At 37.2% G+C, this 21,083-nt stretch overlaps 2 protein-coding genes across 2 annotated transcripts in view; both read right to left on the minus strand.

The window, feature by feature from the left end:
• The window catches only part of LOC128208329 (transcriptional regulator ATRX-like), a 33,972-nt gene extending 24,605 nt beyond the window's left edge, over positions 1–9,367 (minus strand). Inside the window, exons 1-2 of the mRNA XM_052911888.1 lie at positions 9,284–9,367; positions 1,133–2,374 (exon numbers count right to left, since the gene is read on the minus strand). Coding sequence (XP_052767848.1) covers positions 1,133–2,374; positions 9,284–9,367 — 1,326 coding nt within the window. The remainder of the gene's footprint in view (positions 1–1,132; positions 2,375–9,283) is intronic.
• LOC128209455 (calmodulin-like) lies at positions 9,061–17,431 on the minus strand. The gene is made up of 6 exons (XM_052913483.1): positions 17,207–17,431; positions 16,980–17,007; positions 16,523–16,666; positions 15,985–16,130; positions 14,554–14,650; positions 9,061–9,693 (listed from the first exon to the last, which is right to left on the minus strand). Exons 1-6 carry the CDS (start codon positions 17,207–17,209, stop codon positions 9,662–9,664), a joined length of 450 nt encoding a protein of 149 aa, XP_052769443.1. The 5' UTR covers positions 17,210–17,431; the 3' UTR covers positions 9,061–9,661.
• Positions 17,432–21,083: the final 3,652 nt, after the last annotated feature.

Here is a 21,083-nt window from a genome sequence, read left to right on the forward strand (position 1 = left end):
GAGCCCCAGTTCGCTCCATGACAGCCGAGCGTCAGGGCTCGACAAGTGGTCCTCAAACATTCACATCAAACTTGACACTTGCCCACCATCGCAACTTGTACTGAAATATCGTCGTTTATTTTCTTTGAGACGCTTTTTCAAGATAAAACACTGCAGGTTTTGAATGAATGTGCAAAATGCAGTACTTAGTTTGTAAACACAGATTGCGGGTAATAACTTCAGTTTATGGAACTTAAGTTTGCTTGAAGTGTTTTGAAGCCTCTCAACAACACAGGACCACATAAAATACATTTTGACAACCAGTGTCTTCGTCAAATTCAAGTGGTTGATCTTTACTGTTTATGTAGTAACATTGTTTAAATACTGGTTAACGAATAGGCGTACCATATAGTGGCACTGTGTACACTAATGAGCGAGCATATTTGTTCGGCCATAATTTGTATTTCTCGATTTATTGTAGATCCAATTTTCTTTATCCATAAATTTGCTTGTCAATAGAACAATATCTTAAGCAAATAGCTGTGTTTCATTAAATAAGCATTAGACAAAACTTTAGGGAGATTAAACCTGATCAAGGATGGGAAAACACTTTAAACAAATGCACCTGATATTTAATGATAAGATTTAGATATCACAGGTTCAAAGTAAAATGCTTACAATGCTTATTATGACGAATATGATTATGATTATGACGATATTGACGATGATATGATTATGATAGTGATGTTGGTGATGATCGCGAATATGATTGTGGATGTAATGTTGCTGCTATTAATACTGTTTTTGTTGCTGCTAAAGCTGATAATGAGGATCACAAAAACATTTTCCGAAATATGCGTGTATATAGTTAAATGTGACCTATCATGGACAACACATGTTAGCCTGTTGATAAATTATGTCCGATCTGTTAATTAAACGTTTGAACTAATTTGATTCAGCTCGATTGTAAAGACAGCTATCAGCTGAAATGAATCACATAATTCCGTAACCTGGGCAGAACCAGTAGGGGTGATTTTCATTTTGATAGGCCAAAATTCCTACCCCTTGTGAGGCTCGAACATCTAAGGTGAGAGTCGGACATCTTTACCACTAGATTAATTATTCAGGCTACAATCAACATATTACTACTCACATAATTGTCATATTCCTCTTCCCTGTTGTCTTCCTGGTCGTCCTGTACGCCGTACCCCTGCTGGTCGTCATAGTAACCTTCCTCCTCGTATCCCCGGACCGCCCGGCCCCCGTCCTCATAGAGGTCCTCGTCTCGACGCGCGGTGTCGCCCATCTCTTCTAGGCTTTCATGTATTGGAGCCTCGTACCCCGGTTGGTAGGGGGTTGGTCTTGGTCCTTGATGCGTTTGTTGTCTGGTATAATATTCTTCAGTTACTTCATTTTCTGTGTGTTTGGTATCTCTACTTTCACGATGAGCTTCTTCAGAACGTTCTACATATGTCTGGTTAGGGTCACTGTTTCCTGTAGAAGTTCTGTCTGGCAGTGTATTCCTACTTGGCACCGTATTCCTACTTTGTAAATCCCTCGACGTCTGGCTATTCCTTGAATTATTATTTGAATCGATTAACTTTTTTCTATTGTATGATTCTTCGGCTAATTTCTGCTGCTTCAGATTGTTAACAATATATTCTGCAGCTCTAATATCTCTTTTCTTTTTCTTGTATTCCTGTGGCGGGTGATTGCTTACCTCTGTATCATTGTGTACCCCTTTCTTTTTTACAGAGTTTCTGTTCAATAAGTCTGCGATTTGTTTTTCTAAATTTTCTTGCTCCTCGATTCTTCGTTGGACCCTCTCTTCCTCGTTCTCCGAAAGTCCGGCCTTTTCTAACCTGGCTTGTGTCCGCCGTTCACGTAATGTTAGCTCAGAAGTTCTCCGGGACGATGGGGTATCTCTTGAAGATGAAGATAATCCTGTGTTCCCTCCAGTGGTCTTATTCCTTGGACTTACACCACCAGAATCTCCATAAAAGTCGTTGGATGAAGACTGATTAGAGCGTCCAAGTTCCTTTCTTTCACGAAGAGACAGACCAGGTTTCTTAATTATCTTAGCCTTTTCACCGATGACTCTTTTCCTACCACTATATTCCTTAGTCGCACTTTCCCCTGAAGTATACCCAGATGTTTCAATGTCCGATCTCCTCCTATGTGTGGCCCCTGTCCCCGGGACCTTTACAACTTTGGGCTTATCAGGCGGTCTGGCGAGAGAGAGACTACTGAACCTGTCCCTCTTTCGCTGTTCCCTACGATGAGCCTTCTTCCCGGGAACCTTGACAACCAAAGGCTTGTCTCCTGGCTTGGGTGGTTGTGTCTTATATTTTGTCTGCTTCGATTCTTTTGTATTTTTTAATTCTTTAATAGCAGTCTGAAATATTATGGAAAATTATCATAATATCATTTTATCATTTAACATTTCAAATACTGTAACGATTTTATGAATTATTATATTTTGTTAATAAAAGATCGAGTTAAGCTTATCAGCATTTAAATCAAAGCCCATAGTGTATTCAAAATATTCATAAAAGAAACCTCCCAAATTGTGGGATATAAATATTTTCTGTATGGCCTTGTAACCAACACACTGAATATCTCAGTAAGCGGACAGTTGAATGAATGAGAGTACTTACAGTTTGCTATACTTGCAACGTTTTATTCAAAAGAGCTCCGTTTTTAGATAAACTTTCTTAACCTTTTAAAATAGAGTCCATATCACCCGCTATTGTTTTTAAATCTCATTTAAAGTGTATATGTCTCCATTATTTTCCATTCAGCATGTTTTGTTGTGGCTAAGGCGACTCCCAGATTGCATATTTATAACGAAGTCTTTACTTTTATTCTAAAGCATACAGCTTTAGGGGATTATAAGCGACAACGAACGAAAATAATGTTCTAAATTTTCTTTGGTCTTTGGGTATATTTCATTCATTGTGTTTCAAATTATAATCCGAATTCCAATAATAGCAATCGAACCATGAACCGTAAAAAGATAGATTAAAAAGAAATATAAGTTAAATGATTATGGAGAAAATAGTTGTGATTAGTACAGATTTAGAGATACAGTTGAAAAGTCCGTCATAATTGGTCATACATGACATTGTTACAATGCTAGCATTACTCATACGCGAGTCAACATAGGCATGCCTTCGGAAATACCGTACATGCGTTGATATTAAGTTTCAGAAAGAAATGCCAAACAGAAATTAAACAATCGTGGCATGGCCCAAAAATTAAAGTAAGGAACGGTGAAATTGAAGGAATTTGGCAGATAGTACTGAACTATTACGTATTTCGTCAGTAAACAATAAATGTACTACTAAAGTCGATAGGGTCAAGGTAAGTGAAATGACTTGTGTACATACCTGGAATATATTTACGTGCTTTTCACATCCGCGTGCAATAGTCAAAGATAATTAGACATTTTGGCAACTTTTGTAGAAAAGCGTTTTTTTTGTTGATGCACATGCGGCGTACATATATATTCGAAACTGCGGTGAACAATACGTTGCACACACATTATCACGCTTACACGGCAGGATTAACCAGTTGAGAGTGGTAAACAGTGATTACCACTGTCTACATTAATTTGCATTTGAAAACAAAGCGCTTGAATACGTATTATAATACTTTAAGTGGCAGTCTCAGTCGGAGATGGGGATCTTTTGTTGATATCAACATATAACATAATCGTATAGAAAATCTGGAGGACCATTTCCGCCACTTGTCGAATAAACCTGAACGTATTTACGTATAGAACAAAAACAAATGATTATAAATCCTTCACTTTGCATTGTTTTTATTATGTACCTCAATATTTTCATATTGTACATGAACTCGAGAGAATGAACGCGTTGAATTGACTTGACTTTAAGGGATTGAATCAAAAACTCTTTTGAGATGAACGTCTTTATGCTATTAAATGGTTTCGAGATATCGAACGTTTTATCAATATTGTTTGAGAAGCAGTTAATGGGATCCAATGATAATGATGGAAAACACCTGGTAAAATTGCTTCTATCGTGCAAAATACATCAACTGTACTAACTAACCTTAGTAACTGAAATGTATTTGCGTCACTAAAGAAGAAAAGATGTACATTCGTACTTAAATATTGTCCAGTATTATATGGGATGCCAAACAGAGGCTCCAGGTATTTTAGAAGCTGTATATGAAAAGAGCTAATAACACTTCCGAGCTAGAGCAAAAGAATGGGCATCATTATAACAAGAGGGCCAAGATGGCCCTATATCGCTCACCAGATTAGACACAGGGTTTTAATATACTGGACGCCGCCCACCCAATCGCTCACCCGTTTAAAGCTGTCAAATATGAATCTATTTAAAAAAAGTTACAAAGGGCCATAACTCTTACAATATATAAGTTGGATTGATATACCGTGCCACAAAACTTGTGATAAAAAGCACATTGTTACTAAGAATAATTTTATTAAGTTTGAATTTAATATCTTTAATGATTGTACAACATTAATATAAATATATATAAAAAAATAAAAACAGGAAAGAAAGATAAAAAGGTCATCATAGGAACACTACTGTGAAAATATTCTAAAATCGGGACAATAATTTCTGAAGAGAAGATTTTCAAAGTTTTCCATATTGACATATGGTGGTAACTAGCCCCTCCCCCCGTCAACCATGTTTTTTTGTGAAGGAATTTGACAGAGGGCCACCTTAGGAACAAAATTGTGACATAATTTTGAAATCGGGCCAATAGTTTCTGAAAGGAAGATTTTCAAAGTGTTCCGTATTGACCCAATACAATGAATTGTTTTGGAATTTGAATGGTAAAAAACAGGTCAAGAAACAGTAGCCATGTAATTATATAGAATTTGTAAAAGGACTATTTAGCCCAATCGACATTTCTGAGATTGCCGCGCACATTATCAAATGAATTGCATTAAATCCTCATAAATGTATTAATATTTTAAAGAACACAACAATCTCTTAATGCTAGTTTTATATACAGAACTTTAAGTATTCCTAATATAATGAGTAGAGCGCATTATTATACAGATACAGCGCCTGGCTTCTGGTTTCAGCTCAACCCAGAACAAGAATATAAACATGCTTATTCCGGTAAACAGGTGGTCTTATTCATTTCCGACAAAAAAAAGCTCTCGATAATACTGTTTTAATCTTAAATGTAGGCTTCTTTAGTGAAATTAAGCTGGAAATTGATGATGTTTTTTTTTACTTTTGTAAACATGCATTTTTGGCGGGAGAATCGTTCTTATTACTAGAAAAACAGTATACAGTTTACAAAAAACAAAACAAAAACATTTAATGATCTAATGGTAGTGCACTTCCCGATTTCTGAAATAAGCCATCATTAGCGTTATATTAGGTAAAATAACAAGTCGTACCTACTTTTTATATATTCAGCCCCTAAAAGACCCGGAGCCAGTGTTTCGCAGCCATGTATTATCGACTGAAAGAAACCTTTAATTCTTGTTGCTCATACAGTTACAAAAGGTTTTTCCATCAAGAACGCAGCTGTTAAGCGCAAATACTTATTTGAGTGCATTTGCTGGCACGTTTTAAGGAATTATACGCCGTGGACGGCATTTTAATGTCGTTTTGTTTCATCATTAGTGGATCGTTGAACTAATTTAAAACAATTAAAATTATGTTTACGATGTTCGCGAAAGTGTTTATTCATCTGAGCCCTTCGAGCCCATCGAGTCTAGCATACGTTTTATTTTATTACTTGATCTATTAAGTTTAGTGGGCAAGGGTTTCATATTGCCCTATCGACCCTCTGGTTAATATGTATAGCTCTATTAGCTGTGTGAAGTTAGCTAAACATACGACATTGGACATTGGACATTCAAGATCGAATGTTGTGCTGGCACGACATTGGACATTCAAAATTGAAAGTCGTGCTGGCACGACATTGGACATTGGACATTGGGATTTCAAAAATAAATGTCTTGCTTGCACGACATTGGACATTCAAAATCGAATGTTGTGCTGGCACGACATTGGACATTCGACATTCAAAATCGAATGTTGTGCTGGCACGACATTGGACATTCAAAAGTGAAAGTCGTGCTAGCACGACATTGGACATTGGAATTTAAAAAATGAATGTCGTGCTAGCACGACATTGGACCTTGGACATTCAAAATCGAATGTTGTGTTGGCACGACATTGGACATTGAAAAGTGAAAGTCGTGCTAGCACGACATTGGACATTGGACATTCAAAAATGAATGTCGTGCCAGCACGACTTAGGACATTGGACATTGGGATTTCAAAAATGAATGTCGTGCTAGCACGACATTGTTGGACATTCAAAATCGAATGTTGTGCTGGCACGACATTGGACATTCAAAAGTGAAAGTCGTGCTAGCACGACATTGGACATTCAAAAATGAATGTCGTGCCAGCACGACTTTGGACATTGGAATTTCAAAAATGAATGTCGTGCTAGCACGACATTGGACATTCAAAATCGAATGTTGTGCTGGCACGACATTGGACATTCAAAATCGAATGTTGTGCTGGCACGAGATTGGATATTGGACATTCAAAAGTGAAAGTCGTGCTAGTACGACATTGGACATTGGACATTCAAAAATGAATGTCGTGCCAGCACGAACATTGGACATTGGACATTGGGATTTCAAAAATAAATGTCGTGCTAGCACGACATTGGACATTGGAAATTCAAAATCAAATGTTGTGCTGTCACGACATTGGACATTGGACATTCAAAATCGAATGTTGTGCTGGCACGACATTGGACATTGGACATTCAAAAGTGAATGTCGTGCTAGCACGACATTGGACATTGGGCATTCAAAAGTGAATGTCGTGCCAGCACGACATTGGACATTGGGATTTCAAAAATGAATGTCGTGCCAGCACGACATTGGACATTGGACATTCAAAATGGAATGTTGTGGTGGCACGACATTTGACATTGGACATTCAAAAGTGAAAGTCGTGCTAGCACGACATTGGACATTGGACATTCAAAATCGAATGTTGTGCTGTCACGACATTGGACATTCAAAAGTGAAAGTCGTGCCAGCACGACATTGGACATTGGGATTTCAAAAATGAATGTCGTGCTAGCACGACATTGGAGATTGGACATTCAGAATCGAATGTTGTGCTGGCACGACATTGGACATTCAAAATCGACATACATTTTTTAAATTCCAATATCCAATGTCCAATGTCGTGCTGGCACGACATTCATTTTTGAATGTCCAATGTGCAATGTCGTGCTAGCACGACTTTCACTTTTGAAATAACAATGTCCAATGTCGTGCTGGCACGACATTCGATTTTGAATGTCCAATGTCGTGCTAGCACGACTTTCACTTTTGAATGTCCAATGTCGTGACAGCACAACATTCGATTTTGAATGTCCAATGTCCAATGTCGTGCTAGCACGACATTCATTTTTGAAATCCCAATGTCCAATGTCGTGCTGGCACGACATTCATTTTTGAATGGCCAATGTCCAATGTCGTGCCAGCAAGACTTTTAATTTTGAATGTCCAATGTACAATGTCGTGCCAGCACAACATTCGATTTTGAATGTCCAATGTCCAATGTCGTGCCAGCACAACATTCGATCTTGAATGTCCAATGTCCAATGTCGTATGTTTAGCTAACTTCACACAGCTATATCTATTTTATAAAAGAACACTACCAGACCTTTAAACGGGCGATAATCCTCTACATACAACAAAGCTAAAACCGGTAGTTATTATCTCCCTTATCAAAAGGTTCATGTTTGTTTTACATAAGTCAACTGATGTGTGGTGTTCTTGGTCTATCAATGATTTTCAAGCCTTTTTATAATATTTCTATATATAGCTGTACGCGATAGTTTTTATTGTGATATAAACATGGTATTTGTTCAATATGTCGGATCCGACTTAGCTAAAAAAGATTCGACAATTTTCAGAGATTTTGTTTTAGGGAGCAAGTACATACAAAATGAAGACTATAATCAATTGCTGTTATGTACAAGATGCGTTCAATGTATACAAAACTTTCGATAGTGTTTAAATAATACTGAAACAGTGGCATTTGTGCATATATTGCATAAGATGATTGTGTCTATATTGTATGATCATACAATTGCTGTTAGTTTGCCATAAATATTGTGTTTGACTTGAACCCATTGTATACATGTATGTATTACTCTCATGCTACTTCTTGCATGAATTAACTTTTTCTACTGACATATTTAAACATGCTTATATATATTACATTGTGTTCTAATCTCCCACGCGGAGGATATATTGAAATAAATGAACTCGCTATATCTATTGGCAAGCAACCGAGTTGTACATGTGCCATAACCGAGTTGTACATATGCCATAACCGAGTTGTACATGTGCCATAACCGAGTTGTACATGTGCCATAACCGAGTTGTACATGTGCCATAACCGAGTTGTACATATGCCATAACCGAGTTGTACATGTTCCATAACCGAGTTGTACATGTGCCATAACCGAGTTGTACATGTGCCATAGCCGAGTTGTACATGTGCCATAACCGAGTTGTACATGTGCCATAACCGAGTTGTACATGTGCCATAACCGAGTTGTACATATGCCATAACCGAGTTGTACATATGCCATAACCGAGTTGTACATGTGCCATAACCGAGTTGTACATGTGCCATAACCGAGTTGTACATGTGCCATAACCGAGTTGTACATGTGCCATAACCGAGTTGTACATGTGCCATAACCGATTAGTACATGTGCCATAACCGAGTTGTACATGTGCCATAACCGAGTTGTACATGTGCCATAACCGAGTTGTACATATGCCATAACCGAGTTGTACATGTGCCATAACCGAGTTGTACATGTGCCATAACGTTCGAACTAACACATGTAAAATGTTGTGCTTTCCCTCAAGGAAGCCTTATTATTTCATGACTAAAGCATCATTGTTAAATACAAAGTTAAACAAGGACTGAATAGTTTGACTGAGTTTGGTAGATATGTTTCAAATCAAGCTCAGAATGTTAATTTGGGAACAAAACAATCAGCAACCTGTCAGTGATGTTAGTTTTATTTAACAAATACATAAACATAACAACTCATGTAATAGTGGTTTTAAACACAACTATGATATGATGATATTGTACGGTATTATGAAATAAAAACAATAACATCAATCTTAACAGTCATAAAACAAATCATTTCGTTTTAACAAAACACGTGGTGCAAAAAGATAAAACGGTGAGGAAGTTAGCGCTATAATATCAGGGACATCTACCTTGGCCTCAACACTGAAGTGGATATCCTCCTTAGCGCCATCGAACATTTCCATAATTCCTGCAGAACACCGGCACGTGGTCATGATAACAGTAACAGTTCACTTACTAATCCTTTGACTTGTTGAGGCGCATGTAGGGGCTGAGGTTTTGCTAGTATTATGTGAACGTTTAGCTCAGTTTTCGTACCTAATAGCTATGAACACTGAAGTAGCATGTTGCTAGGTCGAATCCATCGTCAATTAATTCGTATTGAATTTCAAAAGTAATCGAGAAATAAACTTTATTTAAAAATGCGCCAACAAGTCAAAAGCAATACAACATACAAGAAAACACACGCATAAACATAACCAATATTGAACCCTCGGGGAAGACCGCAGTTAAAAGTTGTTGGTCATCATGCTCATGAAATCTGAAAACAGCAAGAAAATTAATGAAGTGAATTTCATTAACGTGTCTACCATAAGATAAAAGATAAACCCTCTCTATGAGTGAAGCATAAGACAATCCTAACCCTAACCCACGAGTATAAATGCTTACCATAACGCACGAGTCTGATATAAGATATATATGCTAACCCTAACCCACGAGTCTACCATACGATAAATGATAACCCTAACCCACTAGTCTACCATACGATAAATGCTAACCCTAACCCACGAGTCTACCATACAATAAATGCTAACCCTTACCCACGAGTCTACCATACAATAAATGCTAACCCTAACCCACGAGTCTATCATACGATAAATGCTAACCCTTACCAACGAGTCTACCATACAATAAATGCTAACCCTAACCCACGAGTCTACCATACAATAAATGCTAACCCTAACCCACGAGTCTACCATACGATAAATGCTAACCCTAACCCACTAGTCTACCATACAATAAATGCTAACCCTAACCCACGAGTCTACCATACAATAAATGCTAACCCTAACCCACGAGTCTACCATACAATAAATATTAACCCTTACCCACGAGTCTACCATACTATAAATGCTAACCCTAACCCACGAGTCTACCATACAATAAATGCTAACCCTAACCCACGAGTCTACCATACAATAAATGCTAACCCTAACCCACTAGTCTACCATACAATAAATGCTAACCCTAACCCACGAGTCTACCATACAATAAATGCTAACCCTAACCCACGAGTCTACCATACAATAAATGCTCACCCTAACCCACGAGTCTACCATACGATAAATGCTAACCCTAACCCACGAGTCTACCATACGATAAATGCTAACTCTAACCCAAGAGTCTACCATAATGTAAATGCTAACCCTAACCGACGAGTCTACCATACAATAAATGCTAACCCTAACCCACGAGTCTACCATAAAATAAATGCTAACCCTAACCCACGAGTCTACCATACAATAAATGCTAATGCTAACCCACGAGTCTACCATACAATAAATACTAACCCTTACCCACGAGTCTACCATACTATAAATGCTAACCCTAACCCACGAGTCTACCAAACAATAAATGCTAACCCTAACCGACGAGTCTACCATACAATAAATGCTAACCCTAACCCACGAGTCTACCATACGATCAATGCTAACCCTTACCCACGAGTCTACCATACAATAAATGCTAACCCTAACCCACGAGTCTACCATACAATAAATGCTAACCCTAACCCACGAGTCTACCATACAATAAATGCTAACCCTAACCCACTAGTCTACCATACGATAAATGCTAACTCTAACCCACGAGTCTACCATAATGTAAATGCTAAACCTAACCCACGAGTCTACCATACGATAAATGCTAACTCTAACCCACTAGTCTACCATACGATAAATGCTAACTCTAACCCACTAGTCTACCATACAATAAATGCTAACTCTAACCCACGAGTCTACCATAATGTAAATGATAACCCTAACCCACGAGTCTATCATACGATAAATGCTAACTCTAACCCACTAGTCTACCATACGATAAATGCTAACTCTAACCCACGAGTCTACCATAATATAAATGATTACCCTAATCCACGAGTCTACCATAATGTAAATCCTAACCCTAATCCACGAGTCTACCATAATATAAATGCTAACCCTAACCCACGAGTCTACAATACGATAAATGCTAACCCTAATACACGATTCTACCGTAATATAACTGCTAACCCTAAGCCACGAGTCTACAATACGATAAATACTGACTCTAACCCACGGGTCTACCATACGATAAATGCTAACCCTAACCCAAAAGTCTACCATAATATAAATGCTAACCCTAATCCACGAGTCTTCCATAATATAAATGCTAACCCTTACCCACGAGTCTACCATAATTTAAATGCTAACCCTATCCCACGAGTCTAACAAAATATAAATGTTAAACCTAACCCACGAGTCTACCATAATATAAATGCTAACCCTAACCCACGAGTCTACCATACGATAAATGCTAACTCTAACCCATGAGTGTACCATACAATAAATGCTAACCCTAACCCACTAGTCTACCATACGATAAATGCTAACCCTAACCCACGAGTCTACCATTCAATAAATGCTAACCCTAATCCACGAGTCTACCATACGATAAATGCTAACTCTAACCCACTAGTCTACCATACAATAAATGCTAACCCTAACCCACGAGTCTACCATAATATAAATGATTACCCTAATCCACGAGTCTACCATAATGTAAATCCTAACCCTAATCCACGAGTCTACCATAATATAAATGCTAACCCTAACCCACGAGTCTACAATACGATAAATGCTAACCCTAATACACGAGTCTACCGTAATATAACTGCTAACCCTAAGCCACGAGTCTACAATACGATAAATACTTACTCTAACCCACGGGTCTACCATACGATAAATGCTAACCCTAACCCGAAAGTCTACCATAATATAAATGCTAACCCTAATCCACGAGTCTACCATACGATAAATGCTAACCCTAATCCACGAGTCTACCATAATATAAATGCTAACCCTTACCCACGAGTCTACCATAATTTAAATGCTAACCCTAACCCACGAATCTAACAAAATATAAATGCTAATCCTAACCCACGAGTCTACCATAATATAAATGCTAACCCTAACCCACGAGTCTACCATACGATAAATGCTAACCCTAACCCACGAGTCTACCATACAATAAATGCTTACCCTAACCCACTAGTCTACCATACGATAAATGCTAACCCTAACCCACGAGTCTTCCATACAATAAATGCTAACCCTAACCCACGAGTCTACCATACAATAAATGCTAACCCTAACCCACGAGTCTACCATACAATAAATGCTAACCCTAACCCACTAGTCTACCATACAATAAATGCTAACCCTAACCCACGAGTCTACCATACAATAAATGCTAACCCTTACCCACGAGTCTACCATACAATAAATGCTAACCCTAACCCACTTGTCTACCATACAATAAATGCTAACCCTAACCCACGAGTCTACCATACAATAAATGCTAACCATTACCCACGAGTCTACCATACAATAAATGCTAACCCTAATCCACTAGTCTACCATACAATAAATGCTAACCCTAACCCACTAGTCTACCATACGATAAATGCTAACCCTAACCCACTAGTCTACCATACGATAAATGCTAACCCTAACCCACGAGTCTACCATACAATAAATGCTAACCCTTACCCACGAGTCTACCATACAATAAATGCTAACCCTAATCCACGAGTCTACCATACAATAAATGCTAACCCTAACCCACGAGTCTACCATACAATAAATGCTAACCCTTACCCACTAGTCTACCATACGATAAATGCTAACCCTAACCCATGAGTCTACCATACAATAAATGCTAACCCTAACCCACGAGTCTACCATACAATAAATGCTAACCATAACCCACGAGTCTACCATACAATAAATGCTAACCCTAACCCACGAGTCTACCATACAATAAATGCTAACCCTTACCCACTAGTCTACCATACGATAAATGCTAACCCTAACCCACTAGTCTACCATACGATAAATGCTAACCCTAACCCACGAGTCTACCATACAATAAATGCTAACCCTAACCCACGAGTCTACCATACAATAAATGCTAACCCTTACCCACGAGTCTACCATACAATAAATGCTATCCCTAACCCATGAGTCTACCATAATATAAATACTAACCGTAACCCTAACCCACGAGTCAACCATAATATAAATGCTGACCCTAATACACGAGAATACCATACGATAAATGCTAACCCTAACCCGCAAGTCTACCAAAATATAAATGCTAACCCTTACTCACGAGTTTACCATGATATAAATACTATCCCTAACCCATGAGTCTACCATAATATAAATGCTAAACCTTACCCGCGAGACGACCATAAAATAAGTGCTAGCCCTACCCACGAGTTTACTGTAAGATAAATGCTAAAATTAGACACCACACTTATTAAGAAATACCTATAAAATAAGCTACGACAAATAAGCAATGTGATATAGTTTTTTTTCTTCTGAGAAACAGTAGTTTTATTGATACTATCTCAGCAAAACTGGTTGTTTAACGGCTCTGATCAATATTTCCAAGAAGAAAGTTGAACCAATATTGTATTTTAGTGCAATATTTTATCACTATAGGGTTATTAATACTTATATACCTAATACTGTTACCCATAAATACTGATAATGACAGTATTGCTCATGATCCGTAGGCGACCCATCTGTGACGCTCATCTGTCCCCATCGTATTTTCTATACTTAAACGTACCCTGATAGCTCGTCACCTTAAATAGTCCCCAGAGCTCCCATCGTTGTCTGTGAAACTAAGCCACCCCCTTTCACCCCCTCCCCCCTTGACATTGACCTATACGTACCCTGGTAAACAGTTTGATCGTCCACTGAAATGTCCACCTCTGTGATCATGTCGGGAAAGTTGTCTTCCGTAAAGTCTGGCTTAATTGTGTTGCCTATTACGCTATTGACCTGTAACCTTTATCCTACCCCATTTTGCCGTTTACCAGGAAGTACCCTGGAAGCTGACGCATGTTCTTACATTCCCATATTATACAATAACTTCACGTCTCACTCATCCGTCTCCTGACCACAACCATTACGTAACCTGGTAGCTAATGCATCTGTGTCGGGAATTGTCTGTCTCGGTGATCATAAGCCGAATATCGGCGCCAGTAAGCAAGCGCTCTTGATACCTAGTTACACTCCAGATTAAGTTCGCGCCCCTCCCTAATCGTATTTGAGTTTTAACCTATACCTACCCTGGTAACTAACGCGGCCGTCCCCGGCAGTGTCCGCCTCTGTGATCATGTCACGTAGATCGTCGTCAGTGAAGCCCAGCTCCATCTCGTGTACCACCTGCCGAGGAGACGGTGTGATATGATTTAATGGTTAACCAAACGTAATTAAGTAAACTGGTAGGTTTTTAAGTGGTTTGTTATAAACTATAAATAGTGAATATATTTTAAGTAAAATACTGGACGTCTGGACAGGACGAAATTAAACTTAACAATGACAAGATTAGATTAACACATACACGACTATTGGTGTCTGCGCATATAGGTAGTTCCCTTTAATTATAACATTTTAGGCTAAAATGTAGTAATTTGAAATAAAAAAAATATAGGACGTCATTATTGGAATACATATATAATGCTGAATTAGAAAAAATAAAGCATTCGTCTCTTGTACAATATTATAAAGTAATGTATCCTGATACTAGGAAAGTATACATGTTGTTCAACAAATGTTTATATGTGATCTACAAAAAAACAGGTCTGTATTATTTGACCTCAAAATGATGAAATTTTACTTAATGGCACTCGATTGGGTTTGTATTTTATTGCCACTGATATATCCTGATATATATTCCCATATGGTATATGCCATCATTTTCTCTTTAAGATGTTGACCCAGATAATTGTTCGATTAATTGGCTTGATTTCCCAAAAAATAGAAGTGTCTGTATCGTGTAGACTGTCAAGTAAAAAAAGAAGCTGAAATATAATTCCCTTCAAATTCGGCCTTCGAAAAATCTTGGATAACATCTAAATCGGTCAATATATCAAAGGTAAACTTCTTCTGGTGGAGATTTAGCAAGTTCATTACAATTATGGCGTTACCTCGAGGTGTGCGGCGTATCGTAGAGAAGGCATTATGAATAATGGGCATAACTTTGTTGTTTTATCAGTTATAATGTATTTTGCCAAAACAATATGAGTTATGAAAAACACAGCAATCCATGTTGCATGTTCCTATAGATTAACAGGGTGGATGGGGCAAGTATTAGTTTTCATTATAAATGCTAAAACTAGATAGGTGATTATTTCTAGCATAGAGTAAACGTGTTGGTGACATGACTTCATGCTACTCTCATACCTCACCTGCTGCTATGTCATACACCATCCCTGTGTTGCTCTATGACAATATAATTTATAAAACAGTCGAACACCGTTGGCTCGAGCTCGCTTGGCTCGACCTCTCTTCGTTGGCTCTTACTGGATGTGAAGGACCGATTGTTTCCTACTGAATGTAAGCATTTCCGCATGGCTCGATTTACCCGAAACTCGAGGTATTTTCGCCAGTTCGAGCCAACGGGGTTCGACTGTATATGGTCTATACGCATGAGTAACATCTCCGTTATATTTTATGATGGTATATACGCATGCGTAATATGACATTACGGTACTTACATGTCTCAGCTGCTGATATGTGATGAACCCATCCCCGTGTTGGTCAATGACGTCAAATGCACTTCTGATGAGTTCCTCGGGCTCGATGTTACGGAGATTCTTGTCCATCAACTGCAGAAACTCGCTGAACTCTATTTTGCCGTTTCCTAAAATTTGAAATCGGAACAAAACGATTGCTCTTAAAAAGTACAAATTCACAGTGATTGAACTTGCTTCTTGAGTGTGAATTTCTCAAGTTCAAAGTAAGGTAACGATGGTAAATAATTCTTCTATTTGCGGTAGAAACACGAATAGCTTGTTCAAAGCCGCACAATTACGTTCATACAATAAGGAAAAAGGCTTAGTTTTCAGCTGAGTATAGCATTTTAATTTCTAATATGGAAACAATTTCACAGAAAACTGTTTATAACAATGGTTATATTATCACGACACCTGGTACCCAAGGCATTCTGTTTCTACTGTTATATTTGGTTTATTGTTTGGTTTAACAATATGCGGAATGTGCAATTTATTAGCCATAGTTCTGAGAAATTCATACCGTTCGTATCGACCTCTTTGACCATCTGCTGAAGCTCGTTAGCGGAAGGATTTTGCCCCAAGGACCGCATCACCGTCTGCAGCTCCGCCGTGGAAATGGTCCCGTCTCCGTCATTGTCAAACAGACTGAACGCTTCGCGATACTCTGAAAAATGGGTGTTTACAGGTGTGATTCAAACAGTTTCATTTTGGGACGATCTTGGTATGCATCATTACATAAAAAATAAACACAATCTAGCTTGATCAATTCTTCACCATGAGCGAATCTCATTTTCTGGAATATCAGCGTATATTTTGTTCTTTTCAAATAAAGTTAAACGTTAAATTATTCGATATCATACTTAATGACATGAAAACACTATAATCGTATCGATATGGTTAAACTTTAGATAACGAAGTCATTCTTTTCTGCTTTTCCGAACACTATATTGTTGTCTGTCATACAAAACCATACTCACGTTGAATTTGTTCCTCCGTAAAGTCCGTCTGTTAATGGAAAACAAGGATAACCAATGCATTAATACAGTATTTGAATGGTATTTTAAATGAAAATGAAATACCCTACATAATTATTTAAACAAAACACTAAATTTTACTAAATCTGAACCCATGTAGTTGTAACGATAGATTATGTCATTGATATTGTTATAACGAAACTACAAATATCAACGTATGTTATACATACCATGTTTGTTATATTCCACAAAATTGAGATATTTAAAAGAAGTGAGACATCCCTAACATTTACTTAAATCATGTCCACTGTGTCGTTGAAGTAAATGTAATCTTGACACTGTTTATTTTGCAGGAGTCTTTAGATAACTTTTGAAGTATGATTCCGACCGAATTTCAAATCAAATACCAATCTCAAATTATCGACAAACGGGTAAGATTTAAGTACATACATTAATGGGCAAGTAGAGGATTAATTCTCAATGAAAGGCAATATCATACCAATAATGGGCTCCTTTATGAAAGTGTAACTTCATTCATTCAAACTGTTGATTGCCAATACATGCACATGTGCTTCTTATAGAGTGACTATGTTCGTTGTGAAAATGTTTATCGGTTTCTGATTTTTAGGATGTTCAGTACATAATGATTCACACTCGATATTAGGCTAATCCAGCATGTATTTTTGGGGATTTGTGGTAAGGCCGCCTGACATTAAGAACGATCAATGAATCTGTTAACGCCATGTTTATAATTGCCAAATATCAAGTTTATAAGGTTAACAGCCAGGAGAAAATTGGAGAGCTGCTTTAGCAATATTTTGCCATCGTAATGTTGCTGCTTGTCATAACAAGTTCCAGTGCGAGGTTATGTCATAAAGGGATTAAAGCGATATACAATAGCATGATAGGATAAGACAATCATTGCATATAAACAAACTATGGTTACCTTGAAAGGACACTCGAGTGTCCTTAAAATGGGATAAATATGAATAAAATAAACCACACAAACACGTTAAGTTTATTATCTTATCTGTTGTTTTTTCTTATAATGGTATCACAGTTGTGTTGTTTTACAGTATGCCGTCTGATTATGAAATAACAGAAAGGTTTTGAAAGCGTTATAAATAAGACAATGCTCTATGCTGTAACAATATCTTTTAGGTAAAAATGTTTTTCGAACGCATCACAAAACTAAGCTTGAGAAAATAGACCATGTCGACTTAATACAGAAAATGCGATATGTACGTACAACAGCATGGTATGTGGAAATAATCTCGATCACTCGGACATGTTCGTGTCAATTAAGTATTTCAACTAACACAATTCAATTCAAACAACAAAAACAATAATCACTAATAATCATTTGTTTATCTCGCCATTCAATATGTCCCGATATTTATTTAACTAAAAGGCATTGCAAAATCATATTTTTCCGATTTTGCTTAAAATTGTACTATTGGGCACCGAACGTTCTGCTTCACACCAAACGACAGACAAATGCGTTTCTAAGGAGTAAATGAGTGCACAATTATTTTTCATTTCTGACTTTTACTATCCTCTGTGTGCTAGCATGATTTGTAGGTATCAAGCAATCAATAGACACTACTACTACTACTACTACTACTACTACTACTACTACTACTACTACTACTACTACTACTACTACTACTACTACTACTACTACTACTACTACTACTACTACTACTACTACTACTACTACTACTCCTACTACTCCTACTACTACTACTACTACTACTCCTACTACTACTACTACTACTACTACTACTACTACTACTACTACTACTACTACTACTACTACTACTCCTACTACTCTACGTCTACTACTACTACTACTACTACTACTACTACTACTACTACTACTACTACTACTACTACTACTACTACTACTACTACTACTACTACTACTACTACTACTACTACTACTAATACTACTCTACTACTACTACTACTACTACTACTACTACTACTCTACGTCTACTACTACTACTACTACTACTACTACTACTACTACTACTACTACTACTACTACTACTACTACTACTACTACTACTACTACTACTACTACTACTACTACTACTACTACTACTACTACTACTACTACTACTACTACTACTACTACTACTACTCCTACTACTACTACTACTACTACTACTACTACTACTACTCCTACTACTACTACTACTACTACTACTACTACTACTACTACTACTACTCTACGTCTACTACTACTACTACTACTACTACTACTACTACTACTACTACTACTACTACTACTACTACTACTACTACTCCTACTACTACTACTACTACTACTACTACTACTACTACTACTACTACTACTACTACTACTACTCCTACTACTCTACGTCTACTACTACTACTACTTCTACTACTACTACTACTACTACTACTACTACTACTACTACTACTACTACTACTACTACTACTACTACTACTACTACTACTACTACTACTACTACTACTACTACTACTACTACTACTACTACTACTACTACTACTACTACTACTACTACTACTACTACTACTACTACTACTACTACTACTACTACTACTACTACTACTACTACTACTACTACTACTACTACTACTACTACTACTACTACTACTACTACTACTACTACTACTACTACTACTACTACTACTACTACTACTACTACTACTACTACTACTACTACTACTACTACTACTACTACTACTACTACTACTACTACTACTACTACTACTACTACTACTACTACTACTACTACTACTACTACTACTACTACTACTACTACTACTACTACTACTACTACTACTACTACTACTACTACTACTACTACTACTACTACTACTACTACTACTACTACTACTACTACTACTACTACTACTACTACTACTACTACTACTACTACTACTACTACTACTACTACTACTACTACTACTACTACTACTACTACTACTACTACTACTACTACTACTACTACTACTACTACTACTACTACTACTACTACTACTACTACTACTACTACTACTACTACTACTACTACTACTACTACTACTACTACTACTACTACTACTACTACTACTACTACTACTACTACTACTACTACTACTACTACTACTACTACTACTACTACTACTACTACTACTACTACTACTACTACTACTACTACTACTACTACTACTACTACTACTACTACTACTACTACTACTACTACTACTACTACTACTACTACTACTACTACTACTACTACTACTACTAGTCCTGCTGCTAATGTTTATGCTGCTAATAATGAGGTTAAAGCTGCTACTAATTATAATGTTAATTCTTCTGCTACTAGAAAAAGTAATACTGCAAATTTTGCGTTTACTACTGCTGCTCTGCTGCTACTGATGCTTATTCCGATACTATCACTGCTACTCTTACTTTACTATTAGTCCAACAACTCTTCTACATAACGATAGTGTATTTTTGAACGTCCAGCTGAAATGAAATAATCAAAGCACTGAAAGTGCTGATGGACGGTGACATTGTTCGGTCTGCTGCAAGTATAGAACTAAGTCCTTTCTCTTATAAACACAGAAAATCATCGGAACCTAATCTTGAATATAGAAGCATAATTTGAACACTCTTAGGTGAGTACAATTAGACAATGCTTCAAACCAAATATCTAAGCTTGATATTTATTTTCCAAACATAATTATTCATCTTAATGCTGTAGCTTTGAAAAGTTGATGAAAAGGTCACCTGGCAATATCATCGTTAATGTTTGTTTGCAGAACTACTTCATAGTCAAAATTTCATTCCAGTTGCATAACAAATACGCCAAAAGGACACAATCAAGATAACTGAAGCATAACATTAACAGATGTTTTTAAAAACAGTATACATGGTCCAAAGTTCAATGTTGTACTCAAAATTAAAAACGTAGGCCTTAGCTGAAGCAACTGTGCACAAGATGATCAATCTGCAAGAAAAACAATTGTCGAAAACTGACATAAACTTGGTATTAATGTGTACAATGCATTGAATCTTACTAACTGAAGTACCACATAGTTTACAATTTATTTTAGCTGTATTTTTCC

The sequence above is a fragment of the Mya arenaria genome, chromosome 11, assembly GCF_026914265.1.
Source record: "Mya arenaria isolate MELC-2E11 chromosome 11, ASM2691426v1".
Classification (NCBI taxonomy): Eukaryota; Metazoa; Mollusca; class Bivalvia; order Myida; family Myidae; genus Mya; species Mya arenaria.

What these genes read in the sequence shown, in the direction of transcription:
- LOC128209455 (XM_052913483.1), bottom strand. An exon ending in CATATCAGCAGCTGAGACAT is followed by an intron (nt 14,651 to 15,984) that starts GTAAGTACCGTA and finishes TCTCCTCGGCAG; the next exon opens with GTGGTACACGAGATGGAGCT. An exon ending in CGGCCGCGTTAGTTACCAGG is followed by an intron (nt 9,694 to 14,553) that starts GTAGGTATAGGT and finishes TGCTGTTTTCAG; the next exon opens with ATTTCATGAGCATGATGACC.